Source organism: Xyrauchen texanus, chromosome 31, assembly GCF_025860055.1.
Source record: "Xyrauchen texanus isolate HMW12.3.18 chromosome 31, RBS_HiC_50CHRs, whole genome shotgun sequence".
In the NCBI taxonomy this organism is placed as follows: domain Eukaryota; kingdom Metazoa; phylum Chordata; class Actinopteri; order Cypriniformes; family Catostomidae; genus Xyrauchen; species Xyrauchen texanus.
In genome coordinates, this window is record NC_068306.1 from 18,141,968 (window position 1) to 18,166,087 (window position 24,120).

The following is a 24,120-nucleotide window of genomic DNA, read 5'->3' on the forward strand; positions in this document are numbered from 1 at the left end:
TTAAAGCCTGTAGACTGATTTTCATGCGAAGGGAGCGGGTCGCTTTTGCTGGGAAAATCCAAAGGATGTGAATTTTATGTGTGCTCCCGAGAGCCTTCTACTGAAACTCGTCTGGCTAAGCGAGAACGTGATCGTGGTCGAGTGAAAACTCGAGTGAACAACGGCAAAGCATTTGATTCCTGGATGGAGCTTCGTGCAGTTTTGGGGATCAAATCCAACCCTGAATTGGCATTCTTCTTATTGGACACGTAAGCTTACATAACTGCAAAGCATGAGAAATATAGTGCCATCTGTGTAATTTTAGCTAACTTGATTTTACCTGCTAACGCTGACGAATTGCAAGCTACCTTGCTTCGTAACTTTCAAATAATTTTAACGATCTTCTCTTTATACTAAAAGTCAAGTATGCAGGATAAATTTAAGCAAAAATGCTGGTTTCTTGATCGTACTGCAACATATGACATACAAAACATACAATAGTGCAAGATAACAGTGCAACAGTAAACTGTCTGGTATAGTTTGGTAGTATGTAGCTGTGTGTGTGTATCAGTATGCTATGTTAGCTAATAGGTAGTTTTAGATTAGTCTCAAAGTTTGTTGTAAAACAATCATAACTGTGTAATTTGAATGACGCTACCTCATCTGTCAGTATGATGCCAGTGGATCACGTTCAGTCTCTTTGTACGTTACGTCATTGTTTTTGCCGATGCTCGCTAGAGTCCCTATGGAGTGTGTGCATGAGCGCAAGCACGAGCAACAGGTGGCTGCAGTTTATTTAATGGCCACAGGTGTCATTAATAACAAGGGTTTCTGAATCTTACATCTGCACCTTTAACTCGTATTGAACCCGGAATATTCCTTAAAAGACCCCATTAAATGTAAATAGAGCACAACAGAGCCCGCTCACTTTTTCAGCCATCTGGGTTTGGAATGAAATACAATCACAAAAGCATTGCTAATTATTTAATTTAATGAAAAACGATGGAGAAATGTAAAACAATTTATTTAAAGTTGTTTATTATAAGTACAGAATCAATTTGAATTTTATTGCAGAAAAGTGAGATATGCAGATTTGCAGTCATTTTAGAGTGTAGGAAGACTGACTCGATTTTGACATTCACTGTGCAGGAAATCCACTGTTATTTGAAATAACAGACTGATAGCATTAACAGAAGCATATACCATTGATTAACAACCTTAGACCTCATGACTCATCTTGCACTACAGAATATTTTGTCTAATCAAATGCTCTAGAGTGAGCAGATCCCTCCCCCTAATACTACCTGCAAAAGGCTAGCATATAGCAAATCATGTATCATTGCTGTGATATTAAGTTAATACTCAATACTTTGCTCATATACTGTATACCTTGGACATTTATGCTTGGCTCATCAAGCAATTTCATGTGGTCTTTTAGTCTTTTTCACCAACTGCTGAAGATCTCCTTCCATTTCCTGCTTATGCTGACCTATTCCTCTTTCCTTATTTCTTTTTTCTTCTGCTGCTTCTGCTTGACCCCTTTCCTTTGACTGTTCCATGATGAACTAAGATCTTCAATAAGAATGTGATTGTTGACACCTTCCTGGGTCAGGTGACTCTCTTTAGTGACCCTAATGACCGCCAAGAGCAGCACACAGTTTACCTTAAAGACAAGGGCAGTCGCCAAAACAACAGCCTTCCAGGCACACTGACTGTGCGCGTAATCACCTGCACCACTTTAACCAACATTTGATCATTAACTAAGTGTTCCCTCTCTGCCTGATTCCTCATCTGCTCTTCACATTACACACAATGCCTTCTGTCAGTCTTCTTTTGTCTTTCATATCCTGTTTTTGTTTTACATTAAAGGAATAGTTCACCTAGAATTGAACACTCTTTCATTATTTACTCAACTTCATGTTTTTTCAAACCCATATGCTGTTATTTTTCAGTGGAACAGAAAATGAGAATGTTGTATTTATGTGCTGGTCACTCTTCTCCATGAAATTACAATAAATAGTGACAGAAGAGTTTCAAAAAGGATGCAAAAGCACCATAGAAAGTAGTACATATGACCTGTGTGCTATTTTTCAAGTCTTCAGAAGTCATATGATAGCTTTGTGTGCAGACAAAATTTAAATATTTGATTGAAACACTGAAAATCTTGACTCCTGCCTTAGCTATCTTTTGGCCATTCGTAAAAGAAGTAGCACTGTCTGATTTGTAAACAAATAGATCTTTTGACTCAAATTGTCAATTCACAAAAACGTGTCTGCTTTCAGACTGATCTGGTTCTTGAGTTTAACTCACTAACGCAATCACCCAGTAGCAATGGTTCTTGAGCTAACAACTCACTGGATGGAAGAGAATCAGTGAACAACAACTTAAATTTCAGGTTGTTTCTGTCCAAAGTCATCATATGGCTTCAGAAAAGAATAGTGCATAAGTGATATGGACCACTTTAAAGATACCTTCATTGAGATTTTACATCCTTTTTGAAGCTTGAAAGCTCCAGTTCCTTTTCATTGCAATTACGTGGAATAGGACAACCAGTGCATTCTTCAAAATTTCTCCTTTTGTGTTCCACAGAACAAAGCAAGTCAGATTTGGAACCACATGAGGGTGAGTAAATAATTAATTATTTAAATTTTGGCTGAACTATTCCTTTTATACCACTCAATCATTGTCTGATGTTTTTATAAAGGGCGACGCATTGTACTTGCATGACAAGCTGAAGTGGTCTTGCAGTAGAATTAGATCCTTTAGGAGTCCAAGTCACATGATCAGCCACAGTCTTACCTGCCATTTTTCCATTGCTGTGTATCTTTTACCATCCCTCTTCTCCTCCGCATTCAATCTTCACATATCCAGTCACTATCAAAACATGTGCCAATTCACACAGCTTCCCCCAAGATGCAGAGTGACATGGAGATAAACCTGATTACAAAGACCTCGACATGTTGCAAGACCCAATCATCACTGAATTAGTGAAGTTCCATTGAATCTCCACAAACAAAATCGCAGTGACTGACGGGTCACAGAAGGCATATCTGTGGACTCTCTGTGTCATGTTGCCTAGCAACAGGAGTCTGGAATAGAGCCTACTGAAGCACGAAGAGGAGTTCTGCTATTATCAGCGGACTTATGGAACCAAAGGCTCATCCTCTCTGTTATGCCATTTTCATGGTGAACCAACTGCCTGAGGATACGTGGGCATTAAAAAAAAGGACCATGCAGTTTGATTAGCATTACATTTTATCCCGCAGTTAAGACTATGTGTGTGTGACCCTCTGATCCTCAAAGATAACTTAAGGACCATTTAGAGGTTATGCATGTGAACATCAAAGGGAAATTGCTAGCAGTGTTTTAAGGAGTTATTCACCCAGAAATTTACATTTGTCATTATTTTCTTTACTTACAATCATTTTATACTAAACCCATATTTATTTATTTTTTTCCTGTGGAACACAAAATACAGATGTATAAGTATCTTAATGCAGCTCTTTTCCTTATAATGAAAGTTTATAGTGACCATGTCTGTCAAACTCCACACAATTAAAGCGGTCTATACGACTTGTGCTCTGTATTCCTCGTCTTCTGAACCCATACAATAGCTTTGTGTAAGGAACAACAGTCACAACAGTTTTTGAGTTAACAGCTTTCTGGAGGGGAAGATTATCAGTGAATAATGATTGAAATATTCTGCTCCTAATACAAAGCAATCGCATGACTTCAGAAGATTCGGATGGACTACTTTTATTGTGCCTTTTTGTGTATTTCAGTGCTTGACAGCTGTTGTCATGTTTGGAACAAAAACCTACATGAAGATACTTTAAAAGAAAAGATAAAGGCATATGGGTTTGGAATGTTATGAGGGTGAGTAAATAATAGAGTTTTCATTTTGTTTTTTGTTTTTTCCTTTAAGGTCCATTAAAAGGCTCTGCATGTATAATTCAAAGGAAAAACTCTATCAGTGCCAATGGTGCTTAAGGGGTGAAGGGCAGGCCTTTGGACCCTTAATCTCTGGGTATACCTCACTCTTGCTCTGAGGATTGTGAGACTGTAAAATAAGGATTTGTCTGTGTCTTAATGACTTTCTAGCCAGACTCCTGCCAAACAGCATGTGCCATTGTTTGAGACCTGTAAGAACAGCTGCACGAGTCCACTAACTTAGAAGACTCCTGCTTTGGTTTTCTCTTGACTTCTCTTGGTTACAATGAACCTTAACTACAGACACATGGTGACTATCTTCACCAGCATTGTGTCCTTTCCAATGGCTTATTGTGCTGTTCCACCAGAGACTGCTATAAAAACTTTTGTACACAATTTGTGCACTACAATGTATCTATAGTGTACCTTTCTTCTTCATGCCAAGATTTCAGTTACCATGTGAGTTTTGGAGAACAAAAACAAGTCCACATCAGTCTTTTATTGGTTGGGTATGTTTTTGCATCCACTGATGTGTCTTTTTCTTTAACTTTATTTGAATGTCAGCTCTTGAGCTGAATATTTTTACATTTATTAATTCATATATCATTTCTGCCCAGTTCAGTTAATTTTTACTTATTCATCGTTGCCTGAACTGAAGAGGTTTGTTTTTGTTTTGTTGTTTTGTTTAATTTAATAATTTATTTTAATTTGTGTTTTTATGCAATTTTAGAATGTCACTTTATCTTAAGTTTTTTTTTTTTTATCTGTTTTTACATTATTCTATGAATCTGTTAAATTGTTACTGTTATAAAGGCCACTTGCCAACGTTACCAAGAGCCTATTTGCAATTTTTATTCATGTGTGTCAAAACATGTAGCTCAAGATTCTCTCTAGGTTATATAACAAAGGATGTTTATACAATTTGTAATGTTTCTAAAGTTGAGCCACTGATCCAAATGAGTTTGTTGACACAGTGCCCAAAAGATTTGGATGAGGAGAGATAGATAGAAAGAGAGTAACAGCAGAGTGTTACAATGCAGTGCCAATCAGATTAATAGTGTTGGATAACAATAACTTTTTCATGCCCAGCAGGTTTATAGCACATCGGAGCCTGAGACAACATGATTTTTTCAAGAATGAATAATCCTTTTTCTGTTGCTGAATTAGATTTCAGTTTTATACAACCAGATTGAATTGGAAATCCCTAACAATGGCCCAGTCATTCATTTACATCATTTGTACCTACAAAGGCCAGATTATGACGGGTAAACAGGGGATTTTTTTGTGAATGGATTTTACATATTATCTCTATATCTGGCCTCTATGACTGATTTACAAAATAGACAGCAATTCATTTTAAGCAGATAGATGTTTTATTAATAGCAAACTGTAAGTATAAATTCAAACAATTAACATTTTCCACATTTGAACCATATAGCCTCCTAATTTTTGCTTTTTATACACTGAGAATGCAATTGACAGAAGATTTGCTTAAATCTGATCAAGTAAACACAAATAGCCTTAAATTTAGTCCATTTCTATTCAAGAATAGACAACAAAACTTTCTCACTCATTAGTTTTGTTTTCCTGTGTGTTTTATCCATTTATGCCGATTTTCTGGTAAACGAAATTGCTGTAAAGGATACCAATGTGCCGGTACAGTTGGAGCCATGTGCATTTCCAATATTTGTTTTTCTTCTCTATTTTGCCAAATAACAAGTTTAGCCATTGGCAAATAATACTAGAATGATAAAGTTCCAATACCTTTTCATGCCAAATCTATTTTTGTTTAAAGATGATTCTTTATATTTATATATATATTGATTGTTTGTTTGTTATTGTTATTGTTTTTGTTCATGTAATGTTCTTTAGCCTTGGCCATTAAACAGAATGAAAAAGTACAGATGGTCTTAAAATGTCATGGTTCACTCAGATATTGGTGCATGATCTGAAGCAGATACTGAATTCCAGATTGTCAGCATCAGAAGAATCTTTTTGGAGTATTGATCTTGATACTGCTTTCATATGCACGTGCAATCTTGCATTGCGTGTGTTTGTTTTTCTTTTCTTTTAAGTTTCTTTTTTATGATTTGTTTACAACAAGATTATTCTTACCTCTACGCTGTTTGCACAGCTAATGCAGTATATGTATGAGGAAGACATGGGCTAAGCATATCTGCAGAGTTTTGATGGGTGCCCATTTTCATGTATGCAAAATCTCTTGCATAACTGCTATTTTCAGATCTCAGCATGTATTTTGTCATTGGAAATGTTTATTTTTAAGAATGGCATTCCAGAGTGTCTCTGCCAGCCTCTCATTAATGACATGGTGTTATTTGCTCTTTGGCCTTGACTGCTGCATGTACTTTAAATGAGTGAACCTTTCTTCTCTAACGTAAGCAGTCACAAATGCTGTCAAGCCATGTTTGACTTTTTCTAGGCATCTTGATCTTTGTCATTTTCTGAAATTGGTCAGATATTCAGTGAATGAGCTTGTGATACTCTTGTATTTTTCTGATGATGGTGAACTTGAAACTGTATTAATACGCAATAGAAATATACAAATATCTTGCATGGTATCATTCTATAAAACTATAATGAGCATTTTATATCAGCATTTTATATTCCTTTGTTTACTATTTTTCATCTAGCCATTGAAACTTGTGTTCAAAAAACAAACAGACTACTATTTACTGATAGTAGGATTTAGATCTTATCTCTGTTTAAATGTGTTTTATTTCACGTGCAAGTCTTTGGGTTACACTGTGTTATTTGATATAAGTACTTCTTTCTTTTGTATTTTGTCAACTTGTGGCATGAATTTGAAATAAAAGATTGAAAATCGTGCTGTAGTTATGAAAATTACATTAATGGGCTTTTTTTAAAGAAATATTTCCCCCAAAATTAAAATATACTCTTTGTTCCAAGCCTGTATTCCTTTCTTAGTTTCGTGGAACACAAAAGAAACTGCTTAGAAGAATGTTCACACTTCTCTTGTCAATACAGCAAAATCATACAGTAACAGGTGCTGTCAAGATCCAAAAAGGACAAATTGACACAGGTTTGGAATGACATAAGGGTGACTAAAATTGTTTATTACTTTGTGAACTATTCCTTTAAGAAAATGCTTCGTTATCACAGTGCTATTTTTGGAGTTCTTTGGCAGGTTGATTAAAGGCTATTGTGTACTTTGGACTTGTGACATTTCACCGTAAACTTTACAATCATTTAAATCAACCACACTCTGCCTCCATTTATAGATACAAAACTTGACCTTCTCCGTACACAGTTTTGTAGGGCAGATTGAAGCATGATAGGACTTACTGCAAACTAAAAGCCACACTGTAAAAAATAAAATTTTGTAAAATTAAACCATTTTAGATGCAAAAAGTTCCCCTTCTGTCACTCACTCGACGTTGTCGAATGAAGTGACACAAGGGGTCTTCCTTGAGAAAAGGCCAATGTGAAATTGGCAGACAGAATTTGCATGCGCCGCCCCCGGACATACAGGTATAAAGGGAAGTGGGTATGCGTCTGTCAGTCGCAGCCGAGCGGTTGTGCAACAGCAAAGCTGAGTTCAACACTGTTCCACTCACCTCTACTGGCGAGAAGAACTTCTTTTTTTCTAACCGTTTCAAATGCGAACCATAGGAAGTGTCGGTGTCGAGGCAAGATGGAGACATGGAAGTACGCACCTTCAGGTCTACCGCCGCGAACCAATCTAGCTGTTGAGAAGAATCCTTATTTTCATTACTTTCATTTGCCACACTGCCTTCGGGCTGCGGTACCCACATTCTCAATTAAAGAGCTCAATCCCGGCTCCCTGGGTGGACCTCTCTCGCCTCGGACCTGCGACTCCTCAGCCCTGGCAGGCGAGCGATAATGAGTTCCGAAGATGCCTTCCCAGGACCTCTTCCTCAGTCTCTAACCTGTCCCCTGCCAGGTGCACGTAGCAAGGTAAGTACTTTGAGTTTTTTCTCAGCACCCAATCCTCGGGGCGCTCTTCTGCCTCCCGACGCGCTATTACCTGCTCCCCCCAGTACCATTCTTCCCGGAAGTGCATGACGAGCTAACGTGCTGCAGGAACTGCGCTCTGCCACTGACCTCACTCTCAGAGCCACAAAGGTCACAGCGCATGCACTCGGGTGGGCGATGGCCACTCTTGTGGTCTTGGAGTGTCACCTCTGGCTGAACATGGTCGAGATGCACAACGTTGACAAATCAGGGTTTCTCAATGACACCGTCTCTCAGCTTGGCATCTTTGCCGACACCGTTGATGACTTCGTCCAGCAGTTCTCGGAGGTGAAGGAGCAGACGGAGGCCCCGCCTGCTCGCTAAGGGTGTCCCCCTGTGACAGTAGCGTACATAAATCTTCTCCTTTGGAGTCAGCTGCGACTCAGGTCGCTGCATGCCACTCACTTCCCTGGCAACCGCAGCACAACGGCGAACGTGCTGTCGCGCCAGATTTCGCCTAGCGGAGATTGCAGGCTCCATCCCCAGGTGGTCCAGCTGATTTGGGACCGATTCGGCATGGTACAGATAGACCTCTTTGCCTCCTGGGACAACTCCCACTACCCGCTCTGGTACACCCTGACAGTAGCTCCTCTCAGGACAGATGCGGTGGCACACAGCTGGCCCCAGGGGCTGCGCAAGTACGCATTTCCCCCAGTGAGCCTCCTTGCACTGGTGCTGTGCAAGATCAGGGAGGACGAGGAACAGGTCACCCTGGTGGCTCCTTACTGGCCCACCCGGATCTGGTTCTCAGATCTTACGCTCCTCATGACAGCACCTCCCTGGAAAATTCCCCTGAGGAAAGACCTACTTTCTTAGGGACGGGGCACCCTCTGGCACCCGTGCCCAGACCTCTGGAACCTCCACGTCTGGCCCCTGGACGGGACGTGGAAGATCTAAGTGATCTACCACCTGCAGTTGTAAACACCAGGCAACTTTACGCCCTAAAGTTGCGCTCGTTCGCGAATTGGTGTTCTTCCCGAGCCGCGACCGGGCTATGTGCCCAAGGTTCCTACGGCCCCCTTCAGGGACCAGGACGTGAACCTGCAAGCGCTGCCCCGGGAGGAGGCAGACCGAGCCCTTTCGTTGCTGTGTCCGGTACATGCTTTGCATATCTATTTGGACCGCACGCAGAGCTTTAGATGTTCTGAGCAGCTCTTTATCTGCTTTGGGCGGATGGCGGAAAGGGAACGCCGTCACCAAACAGAGGTTAGTTCAGAGGTTACTACCAGACAGAAGGGGAACGTCATGGTTACTGTCGTAACCTCCATTCCCTGAGGAAGGGAACGAGACGTTGTGTCCCTCCTAACACAGCACTAGACCTACCACTGTAAACGGCTGTGCCTTATTTCTGGCTCCTCAGTGCAAAAACCTGACTGATTGACAGACGCATGCAAATTCTGTCTGCCAATTTCACATTGGCCTTTTCTCAAGTTCAGAGGTACGCGAGGCTACCCCTTGTGTCACTTCGTTCGACACAAGGTCTTGTTCCCTCCCTCAGGGAACGGCGGATACGACAGTAACCATGACGATTTTCCTGTATAATTAATGGTAAAATTTAACATTATGTTTAACAAGAGAGTACATGTACTTTTTGCAGTAAATTATTGTTAAAATTACAGTAAAAATCGGACGTTAATCGGACGTTCCCAGAATTCCCTGCGTTACCCATTACATTTCATTATATTTTATGGGAATAGTTATGTTTCATCTTATTTTTAATATCAGTTACGTACACTGGAGTGTGCTGTTTTATATTTGATGTAATTTAGTTAATGTTTACTGCATTATTTGATTCTCACATGTGTTACCCTGATGTTGTTTAGTGTTTGTGTGAGTGACTGAACAAAATCTACATGTTTATTGGTCAATGCACCTGGAAGAGCCACTATTGATGAATTTCATGTGCCCTTCTGTAGTTACAGTTTCATAAAGTTTATGAAATTATTTTTTTCAGTGCCAGCGTGGTCATGTAAATTACAACCATATGAAACTGTACAATTTACAGGTTGTTTTTACAATTTTACTGTATTTTTTACATAATTATTCTGGCAACCACAGCAGCCAGTTTTTTTTTTTTTTTTTTTTGGTAAAAACAACAGGATTTTTTTTTACATTACTTTAACCCTTGAATGCATATCTCGAGTCTTTAGAGACCCGGGACCTTATTCCAGCCCCTGTACCATTTTTTGGAGTTATGTCCACACCTCTACAGTATTCCTCAAACTTTCTCTTTTGAAAAGTGTAACGAAAACAATTTTATATATATATATATATATTTTTTTTTTTTTTTATAACTGCTTCATTACCAAAATGTAAAGGTGTAATAGTGTTTATTTTTTTTGCACAAATGTTTCCCATAAGTATCCCATATGCGTGTACGCATATCTTTTATACATGCTATTTCTCATTCAAGAAGGTGCTGATGTTTCATTGATTATCTTGATTTACGTTTGACGAAGAAGCAATGTGAAGGTAAACTATAGCAAGTTTAACACATGAACAGTTTGATTTGGCTATTGTCATTTGGGTGTACTACTGAAATGATGTATGTTGTGGGTCTGTTTAGACTCAATAAGTGCCTGGGAATGTATGTATTGTATGTGTAGCTCAATATGTGTTTGACAGCCAGTTGCTTTTCATGAAATTTCAGTGTGAAAGAAATTAATCTTGTTCTATATTTGTTGTAAACATCATCTCTTTAATATATGAAAAATAAAACATTAAAATATATCAGCATATATTCTATAATTTTTTTTATTGTTTTGAAAATGTAACATTATCTGGGCATTTTGTACATCCATCTGTGATAGATATGCGTGCTGGGTCGCTAAAGACCGGAGGTAATAATGTTTGGCTAAACACCCATGTATTTAAGGGTTCAATGAAATGACCAGCCAACCTTTGTCAAGCCCTTCCCTCCCCCACAGTGACCGCCTGCTATCTAACCCCGCCTTCCTGTAAGCTGGATCAGCAGTGCCATTGAGGGATACACAGCTTGTTACCACTGCCACTGCCTGAACCAGCATCCCAAAGCAACAGGTACCTCAACAAGGTGTGTAGCTGTCCATGGTGGAAGAGAAGGGACAGTTCCAGAATTGGGTGACTGTGGAGGAGTGTACTTTCCCTCTGCTAAAACTTGCACCTGCCAATCAGCTGATTCCTGAACACCTATTGAAGCTGGACTTGTGGAAGTTTATTAACAGATTGGGGCAGAAGGAAAAAAAGAAGAACAAGGGAACATGGAAAACAAAAGGAGAATTCTTGAGTCACTGTGAGGTAAGTGTTCAGACTCAGGGCTTAGCCGTACAGCACCTCATGCTCTTTTAAGGCTTTACGGAAAGCTTCTTACTGCTTATTGTGTTCTGCTCAGCAATGCTACTGTATGTACCAGGCCCCAGAGGGGACCATTTATGCTTTCCTATATTGTTGTGAATGTGTGTATGTGTATGTTGAGAGTCTGAGTATACAGGACCTTTTACTGGATAAATTAGAGACAGATTTAGATTGGGTATACAGTAAGCATAATGTTCACTTCTTATTAAGCAAGCTCTGCTTTACTATATATATTAGGCCATAGGTGTCCATGGTTGAGAAGTAAAGGAATACAAATAACAGGAATATGTATTTAAAATACAAAATATAAGTAACAGTATTCCAATACAGTTACAATTTAAATCATTGGTATTTAGAATACAGTTACATTCAAAAAGTATTGAGTACTGAAGAGATTACTTTGCATTTTATTGTCATTTGTTTCATTTAAAATGTAGTCCTTTCAGATGGAAAAATGTATAAATGATGTGATCCAAAGTACATTTGAACATTGGTGAAACACTTTCTTATGATGTGTTACATTCACACGAGCAGACAGAGAAGTAAGTTTGGAGCACAAGAAATAGAAATAAACCTTGTGTAAATTGTCAGCTTTATGCTAATCTAAAATCCTATTTCTAGCCATTTTACATGCACGTTACCAGGCACGATCATAATTTTAACACGAAATTTTATGTTGGATCATAACTTCTTTTTACCTAGTGAGACCTCTGATATTAGGGCAAAAAACATATTCTTGATAATCGTTTATTTGATTGTTTTCCTGTAAAAATATCTAAAAATCCTTAAAATGAGATCAGGTTGATTTATCTTGTTTTATCAACTACACTGCATAAGATATTTAGGTTTTTTCAGAAAATGTATTTTTAACATGTGTATTTTTTGTGGTGGCTCAGCGGTTAAGGCTCTGGGTTACTGACCGAAAGGTCGGGGGTTCAAGCCCCAACACCAACAACTGTTTGGCCCTTGAGCAAGGCCCTATCTGCTCCAGGGGCACTATTTCACGGCAGTGTTCTGACCCCAGCTTAGTTGGGATATGCGAAAACAGCTGCATTTCATTGGCTCTGTACATGTACTCTGCACAATGAAAATGAAATTGAATCTTAATCTTAAGACCTGAATTATCTTAGACACACTGCTGCTTAGACATACTGAGAGGAAGTGGCCATTTGAAGCTTTATAAGGCCCTTTCCCGCTAACAGTCCTGGTACTTTTCCCTTTGTAACTGTCTAGATGAGAAATTTTATGAGGAATGGAACACCCAAGGAGAATTTCCCCTGTTGCTTAGGCACTGACAAAGTAACCACCATAGTGACGTCATCAAGTATCGTCCATTTTAAGTCTGATGTTATTTGCATGTGCATTTCAATATCAACAACAACAAAATCAACATCAATGACAGAGGACACTGGGATCGGAGCTACACTTTTATTTGTTTAGGGCTGTTTTATACAAACTTTGACTGCATCGGAAAACGTAGGCAGCTGCCTTATAAGTTAATGATATAAACAACAGTGTTTTTGGGTGAATGGAACTCTCTGACCAGTTTAGAAGGCACCTTATTTCATCCTAACTTCATCTATCCTTGTACAGCCTCCGAAGGCAGCATTTTCCAGTTTTCGGACACAGCCTGTGTCTTCAGGTTACAGTTTAAACTGGGATTGTGAGCCACGCGCTTGGTGCTCTGTGCTGCCTGCAGCCGGAGTGAGAGATGAGAGGAGGTGGTGAAAGCACTGTTTAACCGCACAGCATGAGCTGAACTCAGTGGACAACATGTTGAAAATGCACTATAAGCATAATCAACACGATTTTTACAATAAAGGCTTTTATGACTCAACACAAATTACTGTACTGAAATACTGCAATACTTCCCTCATGTAAACTAGATTTAATGACGGTTTGGCGTACAATAAAGTTCAATTACCCACTTGATAAACATCTGATTATTTATATCCATCATCCCAGGAAAAAGTTGATGTAGTAATCCAGAAGTCACTTTTTTTCTTTATATTCATACAGTACAGATGCGATGAAAACTAAAATCGTGTCTCCCCATGAAGTCACACAAACACATACAAACATGTGAAATGGTAATTCTCTTTGGATACTTTGTTATATGTTTTTTTCTGTTAAGGTAACTGTAAAATTAGCGCAATCCTCTCAGTAGTATGCTAACAGTTAGTTGTTTACTGTTGGTGGCTATGGAGCTCCTCTTCTTTCTCAATGCAGGTTTTGAGCAATCACAGGCTGCAGCACCTCCCACAGTCCCACAGTTTCTTTATCTACCCTGGAGTAGGAGCTAATATAGTAATAGTCCCGGGGAAAAGTACGTAAAACAGGCTTTAGTACCGCCAGTGGAAAAGGCCCGATAATCTGCCTCTGACACTCAGTGGGGTGCTGATTAAAGCAATTAAGAGGAGCAGAAGATTAAAGCACCTTTAGTGAATCTTGGCTCAGGGCAAACAACTGCTTATGAAACAATATAAACAAACGTCTTACCTATATAAGTCTAGAAAAGCATGAGGAATATTAATTCAGACATTGTTTCATCAACACTTCACCGTGTTTGTATTATTCAAATGTTTGATTATTGTGTTTTAAGTAGGTTATTCATGACAATAGGAGTTTGCATGTCAACTTTTGATACGTTTTTGACTCCTTACAAGCCCCTTGTTAGCTAATAAATAATAACACAGTAGCTGATTAATTGTTCTTTTTATTTTTCAAATATGCAATTTGCAATATTATGTCAAAAGTGCATTGTGGGATGTAATCTGTACAGAGTGCTCCTCTGCAGGGTGTTTCTGGCATTAAGCTGATTCCATAAAGTTTGATTAGGTGTGGGGTGAGATTTAGGGAAGAAAATTCAGGCAGGGAGGTTTACATTACAATTTTTAATCTCTTGTGATGTGCTACAATGATGTAGCAATTATTTTCCTTTATAGTTATGTTTTGAATGTTACTTTTGTTTATCAAAGAGGCCCAAAAATGTAGTGGGTGTGTGAAGTCAGATCCCCTCAAGTTTACACCGGTGTCCTAAAGGATTCACAGGTGTGGTTCAGCAGCACATAACATCTGACAACCAGAAAGTGTCCAAATACATTTTGTCTTTATTTGGCATGGGGTATTGTTTTGTAACTTGAAACCTCATACACTTCTTTTGCTAAATGTTTTGTTTAAAAATTGTGCTTGCTTGCTTTAAAATGAATGCTTGATTTCAATGTGTCCATATACTTTTGGGTCCACTGTACATATGTATTGTGACAGCATAGCACTAGTTGTCAAATTAGGACAATAACCACATCCTGAGCAACTTATTTACTGTTCACTTTTACTTTTCCAATGAGATTTGCTTAAATAACATCAAAAATTACTTAAAAAAAAAAAAAAAGATTTATTATCATTTATAATCTATTATCATAGGTTTCCTGTGTGTATCTCAGTTTAGACAACAGTGCTGAGTGCAATTCTGTCAACGAATTGACTGTTGCCTAATCCATCCCAGAACAGGTTGATATTCTTCCGTTATTCCCTTCTATTTGCACTAAGCCTTGTCTTGTTTACATGTGAGTTTGTGAAACTCTAATTAACAAAATCCCAAAATACCTACAGATCTACAGTGGCCCCAAAGAGTCTCCCTTAAAAATGAAAGCCAAGTGGCATTTATTTTAATGACAGATATCACAAGCTCACTTTTCAAGCAAAACATTTCTCAAAAAGAAGTTTGTTAAAATTTCAAATCATAAAACAATAGATATACTGTGTTAAATGAAGACTAAAAATGTTCAGACACTTTCTAGTTGCTAAACTTTAAAGAACATGTCCATAGCTATTATGATGAACTAGACTTGACGTTACTCTGCCAAGCCAACTTGAGGGAAACTGACGTCATGCATCCACTAAAAATAATATATGAGTCGGTTAAAAGTATAGATAAGAAAGGTTTTTAGAAATGGTCATAATTTATATGCTGCCACATTTTAATTCATACATTTTAAGTGAGACTTCCAAAAGTATACAAATACTTCTTTGGGCCTGTCTAAATCTATATCAAACCATTAATTCAGTTAGGCAGTTGTATCCCTCGACTGTGTTGGCTTTTCTCTACTCGATTTAACAATCTTATAACAAAACTTCATATTTTTGTAGTGCTTAATCTAATTCATTAAAACCCCTGTTAATCTTCTTATTGAGTTTGCTGTGAAGACAGCACATGATATAACATATGCCTAAGTCTTATTCCCCAAACTGCATTCTCACGTTGGAACTGATATGTGACATGGACCCTTTGCACTCTAATCAAAGATAGAGACAGTTATAGCCAAATCCTTTTTTTTTTTTTAGATGATAACAAATGACGCATGTTAAGACAGAAGTGGTAATGCATTGTTAAAAAGAGACTAAAAAGCAAATAAGGAAATGATTCAGCTGGAATATTCAAACAACAGTTTACAAAGTGGCAAGCTTAGCCGGGAAAATCTGTGTAAGCTCCTAAAGGCTTCCTCTCCCTCCCCTCCGCTCACCTGACCAGCTGACCTGCATTGGGCCAGAGGGTGTTGCTGTTGTTAACCCTATGGAGACTGGAGCAATGCTGAAATAATACAAGATATTTGAATCAGTTATACAAAACATATTTTTTTATTCTATTAATGTAGAAAAGAACACAGACACATTTCTACCAGTACAAGTTTCATACATATATATACTTCATTTATATATATATAAAACATTTATTTTTGTATTCAAGGCAGTATAGTCAGTGATGAAATCAAAATGTGTCCACACGTGTGCAATTGAGTGTTGTGTGTCTCAATTGCATCCTCCAGTAGCTGTAAACAATGAGAGGACATTATGTCCACGCGACTCAGACACTGATCCAGACATTAGACCGCTCTACTCCTGAGCATCTTCTAAACTCCTGTCAGCACTTCAGGCGATGCACATTTTTTTTATTGATTGATCTTAAGAGGAGCCACATGGGCTTGAAGCTCCCTCTGAGATTGGATTATTACACTGGCCAGTGATCAGACCATTGGCGACAATTAAAGTAATAAGTTCACCCCCCCCAAATAAAATATTTGCCGTTATTTACTCACACTCATGCCATTCCAAACCCTATTGCTTTCAAATAAAGGCACACAAAGCCCTACAAATACAGGGATAGGGAATACAGAGTTATACATGGATTTTGCCACTTAAAATGTATGGTGGGAAAGCTTTAGAGACAAGCCTGCATGTGGGGTTGACAGAGCAAATTGTCCCTTTGACCCAGTTGGCAGGCCAAGAAGCAGCGTGCTCAGGCACATCTGCTGTCTGTGACAACTCTTTCAGTGAATGTATAATAGAGACAGTTATGTCATTGCTTCTCAATCATAGAAAAACTCAAACCAAGTTTCTAGTTGTCATTGTAAGTGACTAATTCCAGCCAGTTCTATTAGCCTTTTAAATCTTTCAGTGGAGACTTGTGGGTTTCATGCACTGTATTTGATGTTGGCTGAACCATGAATGTTCTGCTTGAATAAAACTATTGCTGTTGGTGCCGCAGCTGTGTAGAGGGGAGGAAAAACAGCCTTATTAATTATCCTCATTGCCAAAGGATATAAATCTATAAATTAAATATATCTGGAAATTAACTACAGGCGATATGTTGTTTGTTCCATCTGATGTGTTGCTACAGTAATATGTATATGGATATAATGTTTTACCCCTAAATTACCCCTGTGAATAGGCACAAAATTGAGATTTGTGGTTCTTATTGCAAAATGAGGTGCTGCACTAATCATTATCGATTTATTATTTTGTCTGATTTCTCTGCACAATTTTCACAGGTTATCATGTACTGTGTACTTTAACATTTCTTAGTTAGGAGGAAAGAAGGAACACATCATAAAAGGGTCGTGTTGTTTACAGGGAGATAATATGCTAATAGAGCCTAATAAAGATATTGTTGGTGGAGGCAGGGGCGTAGCAGCCACGGGGGGACTTGGAGGACATGTCCCCTGCACTCTTTAAAAAGGTGATTTTTGTCCCCTGCACTTTTCCAAGCTAAACCCATACTGAGCCCAAATGGTGGATTTGTATACAATATTCTTTGTTTTGTTACTTTGGGATGATTGTGCGACAATACTGTCTATCACAGGTGAGTTTCATGAGCCGAAACAACCCTTACGTAACAGGCCGTCAGTCAGACAGTCTAATCAATGTGGCTCCATTCATTTCTATAAAGTTGCTTTCAATAATGGTGTCTGCATTGACGTTTATTTTAATTAATAATCTAGAGGTGAATAACACACAAATGGGAGTTATTTTTCAGCATATCATTCTTGATCGGCAGCATTACGTGAAATGCAATCAAAGGAGAACCTTTCTTTTAAGCACACATTGTAAGTGGAGTTTATATCAGCGCATGAGTCTTCATTAAGTTATGCATTTTACATTATGCTAGTGAGATAATAGTTTGATCTGTTGTTTTTGCCAATTTAAGCAGATTACTAGATCTGTGTTAAATATGTAAATCTATTTTTTAAATCAGCTGCTGATTTTTACCTCTATGTTGGTGTGCAGTCGATAAACTGTAGGAAAAAAGATAGATCTGCTGTGTTCTTAGTAAAAAGTAGACGCTTTTTTTATACATGAAAACGTACAGACGTTATTAAAACTCATAATTATTATAAGACCATTACTGATGTCTTTTGATAAAAGTCATGCTCAGCAGCTCATCAACTACGAAAATATAGATTTGCTTTGTTCTTATAATGCTTAAATTCTCTTCTAAATTCTCTTTGTAGGTCTGTAGACATACACATTTTAAAGGATTAACATTTTTCTTTGATCGTTGATTCAGTGACTAACTCATTTCACACAAGACACTCATTTGTCACCACCTTCTGGCATCCCCAGAAATGGTTACTGAATCATTAAATGGATCTGAATTAATTTTGGTGAACATAGTCAAAACACTCAAGCCACTAGGATACATTTAAATCCCACAGTGCACAAGCACTGAGTAAAAATAAAATTGTGCACAGAAGCAAATGCTCCACAGGATGCCATTTTGCAGCTAATTTAGCAATTTTAGCAATTATTTTGCAATACTTGAATCTTTAAAATACTATAAATATTAAAAGTAAATAATATGTGTATATTAATATAATACTTATATCATACTTATATATGAATACGTATATACTGTAATATATTAACGCTGCACTGTACATGTTAGGTCTGTGCAAACCACCTACAGAGAGCTGTGCCCCTAGTATTAACAGTGATTGACTGTATCGGCACACACTTCACTTCTACCGGTCGATTTTGATGTTGAAAAATTAAATTCATTTATTGAAACATGAAAACATTAAACCAAAAAGATTTCTTAATTCAAAAAATGAAAATATATTCAAAATAACAAAGCAGTCAAAAAATCATACCAAATCCAAACATTTTACCCTCTCCAACTTCTTCCACAGGCCCCTTTCGCAGTGACTAAAAAAATCACTCTAAGACAACAGGTGGAAAAATGCCAGTACAAATCAGATCTTAGTACAATTTAAAAAAATAAACATAACAACTGAAAATAAACCATGAACTATAGATAGTTTAACACAAATATCATACATTTTTGTTTCACAAAATTATGATTATCAGTGACATAATTTGATGTTCTATAATGTTTTCAGAATTTGGACATGAACTTTATTACCACCTGCTGGTGAAATGTCTAAACTGTAAATGCAGGAACTGATTTTGGACTTTGTGCCGAAAACAAAAAATTGAGCTTTGCACCACTTCATTAACATTCAACACACCCACCGTTTGAGCACATACACCCACAGATAGCGCAACCATACCCACTTGTGCTTTGCGCTGGCATGAAAATTAAGTTTAGAATTAGCTCTCTCATGGAAATTGGATAAGACGTATCGCACTGTCATTGCACGTGGCGCTGCGGCTCATACTCACGAGGAAGAAGATAAATATATATCTGCACTGGCCTACTCCCGGTCTTTTACTGCTCAACACCAGTCTGCATTTTGTATTCTTTCTTTATATTGGTTCTGTTTGAATGTATCCATTTATATATTTAGACTTTTTGGTCTAGTACGTCTGGGGCAATGTCTAGTTGTCTACTTTGTGTTTTGACCCACATTGCTAATTAAATTAGCCCTTATGTGCACTGGAACATTATAAATGTTTTTTGGCCCTTTACACTGTATACTTTGAATTAGCAAGTGCTTACCATTAAAGCTATATTGTACAATATTTCCTTTAAATACCCTATTGCAATTATGATTTATCCCCTTTTTATGTTGTACAGTATGATGATGGTAATGTGAAACATTACAATGTTTTCAGAGTGCCCTATTCTGCGTTATGCTCACATGTTCTTCCTTTTATTAAAAATATCTCAATATCTATTTTTTTTTTTAAATAATTGATTGTACAATGTTTTCACTAAATGTTTTATTGTGTCTCTAGACTAAAATAATGCAACAATTCTGTGTAAGATCGGTTTATTTTTATTAGTTTATTACTTAATTTCATAGCATTTACAGATAGTTAGGCCTTTGGGGCTTTTGCTTTGATCTTTTCACTTTGATCCATCTATTATTAATTTTTTATTTTCTGTTTTCTTATTCTCTAAATTTTTATCCAATTTAGGACCCTCACATGGTGACTTCTAATGTCAAAATTCTAAACCAGAAACATGGTCATTCTGCAACAGGTAAGACCTCTCTTCCATCCTAACCTACTTACAGCATTTATTGATCTATTTATGATCTTTTCATGAAAAATTAATAGTGCTATAAAATAGTGTAATAATGAATCCTGCTTATTTATTGAGAAGTCTTATTGCTATGACAACAAGCCCCTTCCACTGTGGAACTGTAGTGTAATGTAGAGTCGAAGGCTGACTGAAACAGTCTGCAAGAGACTGAGGTTATGACTTATCAGTCTATTTCCTCTCACAGTGCGGCAAGTTTCACATTAAATGAACAGCCTGTTTTACAGACAACCAATCAAATCAAAAGGCATTCACCTGCAAAGAAACACAATTTTTTTTTTTAAAGACAAAAAACATAAAACATGCCTTCTTTTTTTCAAGGAATGTGACCTGTTGTTAATTTTTAAATGTCTTATATTTGCCCTGCTGAAAAATACATCTTAAACCAGCATGGGCTGGTGCGCTGGTCTGTTGGCTGGTTTTAGAGGGGTTTTGGGCACTAATCAGCTGAACAGACTGAGAGACTGGCTGGCCAACCAGCTAGACCAGCTTAAACTACCTTAAACCAACACACACAAAAACGTCTGGCTGTCTTAAGTTGTTGTGGTTGTTTCTCAGCAGAATTTATATGAATATTATTTTATTTTATTTTTTTTGTATTGAATGATTTGTTTGATTTTTGATTGCTTGTCGCTCTCTAGGGGGACTATGTCTGGTTGGACCTCAGAACAGGCCGTGAGTTTGATGTTCCTGTTGGTGCAGTGGTCAAACTCTGTGACTCAGGTCAAATACAGGTCCTGGATGATGAAGGACAGGTGGGATTTTCAAGGTTTACTACTCATAATATGATAGTAGTGTCCATCATGTGAGAGACAAATCCGTTAATGGACTATAAAGCTTTTCATATTCCATCAGGACGTCAGTAGGCAGGTGTGTTTTTTTATTATTAGTGATATTCTGGCTTCTCCTCCAGCAGGGTTCTGTGCCATACAGGATTTAATTTAGAATGCCTTTTGAATTTCAACCTAATTCTTACATTTGAGTTGAGGAAGCAAAATGAAAGCATGAAATGTAATTCAAATTCAAATTTTAAATTGAAATGTGAATGTAATGAAGTATGATTGGAATGCAATGAATTTCAAAGTAACACTTATAAGTAATACATTTAATTACACATTCAAAATTATTTTTATTTTTTTTATTGAAAGGAAGCCAATTCTTAAATTCTGAATTTTTCCTAACCCTGTCCTCCACACAGGAACATCGGATCGCTCTCCAGAATGCTACAAACATCAAGCCAATGCACCCAACCTCCATTCATGGGGTGGAAGACATGATCCGTCTCGGGGATCTGAACGAGGCTGGTATCCTCCGAAATCTCCTAATCCGTTACAATGACAGGGTCATATATGTAAGTGTGACCCTTGTCATTTGTCTCTCTGGTCTCATGTTAGTTGTGTTCTTCGAAAATGTTGACTGGACAACTCAAGGTCCTTATTTGCACATGATTACAGTATCTTTCTTAGTTTTTGCTGTGTTATAAGGCATCACCATATAAAATTGATATGTATCAGTTCAATCAGTGGACCCAAGCAAAATGTCCTTTCAAGAGCTCTATGTGCCTTTTTTTAACAAGTCATTCAAGAACATAGGGCCATATATCTTAATAAGGTTCACCAATGCATTGAGTCATTTGTATGGAAATGTGTTCAGTGCCTGCATTTGCTCACTTTTATTTACTGTTTGCTTACCTTGCAAGTGTGCCATCATTTTTTCTTATTCTTAATTCTCACCTCAATTTTATTTGTGAATATTATTCATAACCCTCAACTACATTAATTCACAATAATGTATTTTAGACATACACAGGATCAATCCTGGTGGCGGTGAATCCATATCAGCTTTTGCCCATCTACACAGCTGACCACATCCGCCTCTACACAAATAAAAAGATAGGAGAGATGCCTCCACACATCTTTGGCATTGCTGATAACTGCTACTTCAGTATGCAAAAAAACAACAAGGACCAGTGCTGCATTATCAGGTAAATCACAGCAAGTTAAAGTTAGAGCTATATTTATAGGAATAATTCCCCCTAATAAAGAAAAACCTGTCATCATTTTTACACTTCTTTTTTTTTCTCGGTTGAACTATTCATTTATATTTGTGTTACTTTCACTAAAATGCAGTGCACTGGTTTGAGCACATGGCTTTGTTAACTGTAAGCAAGGGCGTAGTCAGGAAATTACATCTGGGTGGGCCTTAACAAAAATGGATGGGCCAAGTTTTCGCCCAAATGTTCCTTAACAACAGAGAAGCGTTGCATTCAAACAGTTCTTTCACACTTTCAGAAATCAGAATTTATGCATTTTTAAAAACTATTTTATAAATAAATATATATATATATTTGAAGTCAAAGAATAACTCTAATTTTCTGGGTGGGTCTGGGTCTAATTTGGCCCACCCCTGCACACCCTTGGCTACGCCACTGTCTCTAAGTGTGCGCTGTGTGCTGTGATCTTTAGTGGTGAGTCTGGAGCTGGTAAAACCGAGAGTACCAAGTTGATCTTGCAGTTCCTGGCTGCTGTCAGTGGCCAACACTCCTGGATTGAGCAGCAGGTTCTAGAAGCCAACCCTATTTTAGAAGGTCAGAAGATTCATCTCTAAACCTCATGAAACAAACCCTAGCCTGTTTGACACTGATCCTAAGACTGCCAGTGGAATGTATTGTGTCCAACAAAATGATTTGTGACTTGTGTTGGATTAATAAAAGTCCTCTGTTGTCTCACTTCATTGAATATCTTTGATTTGTAATTCACTAAATTCCTCTTCCTGTAATTCACCATCATATGGATTTGAACGATTCAACACTTCACAATTCCAACTTGTGAAATGAAAATTCATGTATTCAAATCTTAAACTATGAATTTTGCCCAAATTTGTTTGAAAGATAGCAGGACTTTTTTAATTACATTCAATTAATTGGTGTCACTCTTTTAAGAAGTCTTTAATAACTGTCTAACACTGAGGTATTCAGATTTGTGAAGTTTTACTTGTTCCCACAGCATTTGGTAATGCCAAGACCATACGTAATGACAACTCCAGCCGCTTTGGGAAATATATTGACATTCACTTCAGCAAGAGGGGAGCTATTGAGGGGGCAAAGATCGAGCAGTACCTGCTGGAAAAATCCAGAGTTTGCAGACAGGTGAGACTGGAATGGCGAATGGAGAAACGTGAACCCCACTAATAATTTTTGGTTCCCAGAATGTTCTGGAAATGTCAGTTTATTGTTCTAAAAATAATTTGTAAAAAGAACGTTCCTGGAACGTTTCAAGTTGGTTCCCAAAATATAACCAAATGGGAATCAAACACTAACATTAGAGGGAATGTTCTGTGTTTGCTGGGAAATGCTGAGACAGTATCACATGATCAAACATGCTGTTTTACTAAATATAAGCAGCTTAGTGCTGTAGGTAATCACATCTGTGCTGAAATTCAGTATACCAGCATGACTGCGATTGTGACATTGCTTTTCTTAAAGCACAAGAACTTAATATCAAATAACTTCCATTTTAGACACAATGTGGCCAGTTATTTTGTCTATGTTTGCTCTAAAAAATAGTTCTAAAAGAAGCCAAAACAAGATCACTGTGTGCCACAGATCAACGAACGGACAGTGGACTGATGCAAACAATGAAAACTTCAAGTTTTGTTATAAGACGCATTTATGAAACGCTGTCAAATCAAATTAGTCGACCAGAACTAACTGTTGTATAATTTCTCATTATGCTGCAGGTCTCTCTTTCATGCTATTGAATTGTGGTGATGTCAGTAATGAGATTACATTTAATTACTTTGCAGGCACCCAATGAGAGGAACTACCATATTTTCTACTGCATGGTGGCAGGCATGAGTCCTGATCAGAAGACTAAATTAGGTCTAGGCCTGGCCACAGATTATGTTTACCTTACCATGGTGAGTGCCTGTGGTCTTATCAGTAGACTAATAGACAAAGTGTTCATTTTAGAGCATGATTTTTATTTTCTTGTATTATATGGAAACATATAAGTAGACCATTTTGATTAATATAAAAGGAAAAGCGGCTCTGCACATTGATATTTTTCCCTAATGGCAAAAGA

General features: G+C 37.6%; 2 protein-coding genes across 2 annotated transcripts in view; both read left to right on the forward strand.

The window, feature by feature from the left end:
- LOC127625348 (calpain-5-like) overlaps nt 1-6,719 on the forward strand; it is a 41,154-nt gene extending 34,435 nt beyond the window's left edge. The window contains exon 13 of the mRNA XM_052100598.1: nt 1,550-6,719. Coding sequence (XP_051956558.1) covers nt 1,550-1,732 — 183 coding nt within the window. The 3' untranslated portion in view covers nt 1,733-6,719. The remainder of the gene's footprint in view (nt 1-1,549) is intronic.
- Nucleotides 6,720-19,960: 13,241 nt separating this feature from the next.
- The window catches only part of myo7ab (myosin VIIAb), a 59,734-nt gene continuing 55,574 nt past the window's right edge, over nt 19,961-24,120 (forward strand). The window contains exons 1-7 of the mRNA XM_052100616.1: nt 19,961-19,978; nt 20,680-20,793; nt 21,237-21,389; nt 21,838-22,022; nt 22,504-22,625; nt 23,044-23,186; nt 23,843-23,956. Coding sequence (XP_051956576.1) covers nt 19,961-19,978; nt 20,680-20,793; nt 21,237-21,389; nt 21,838-22,022; nt 22,504-22,625; nt 23,044-23,186; nt 23,843-23,956 — 849 coding nt within the window. The remainder of the gene's footprint in view (nt 19,979-20,679; nt 20,794-21,236; nt 21,390-21,837; nt 22,023-22,503; nt 22,626-23,043; nt 23,187-23,842; nt 23,957-24,120) is intronic.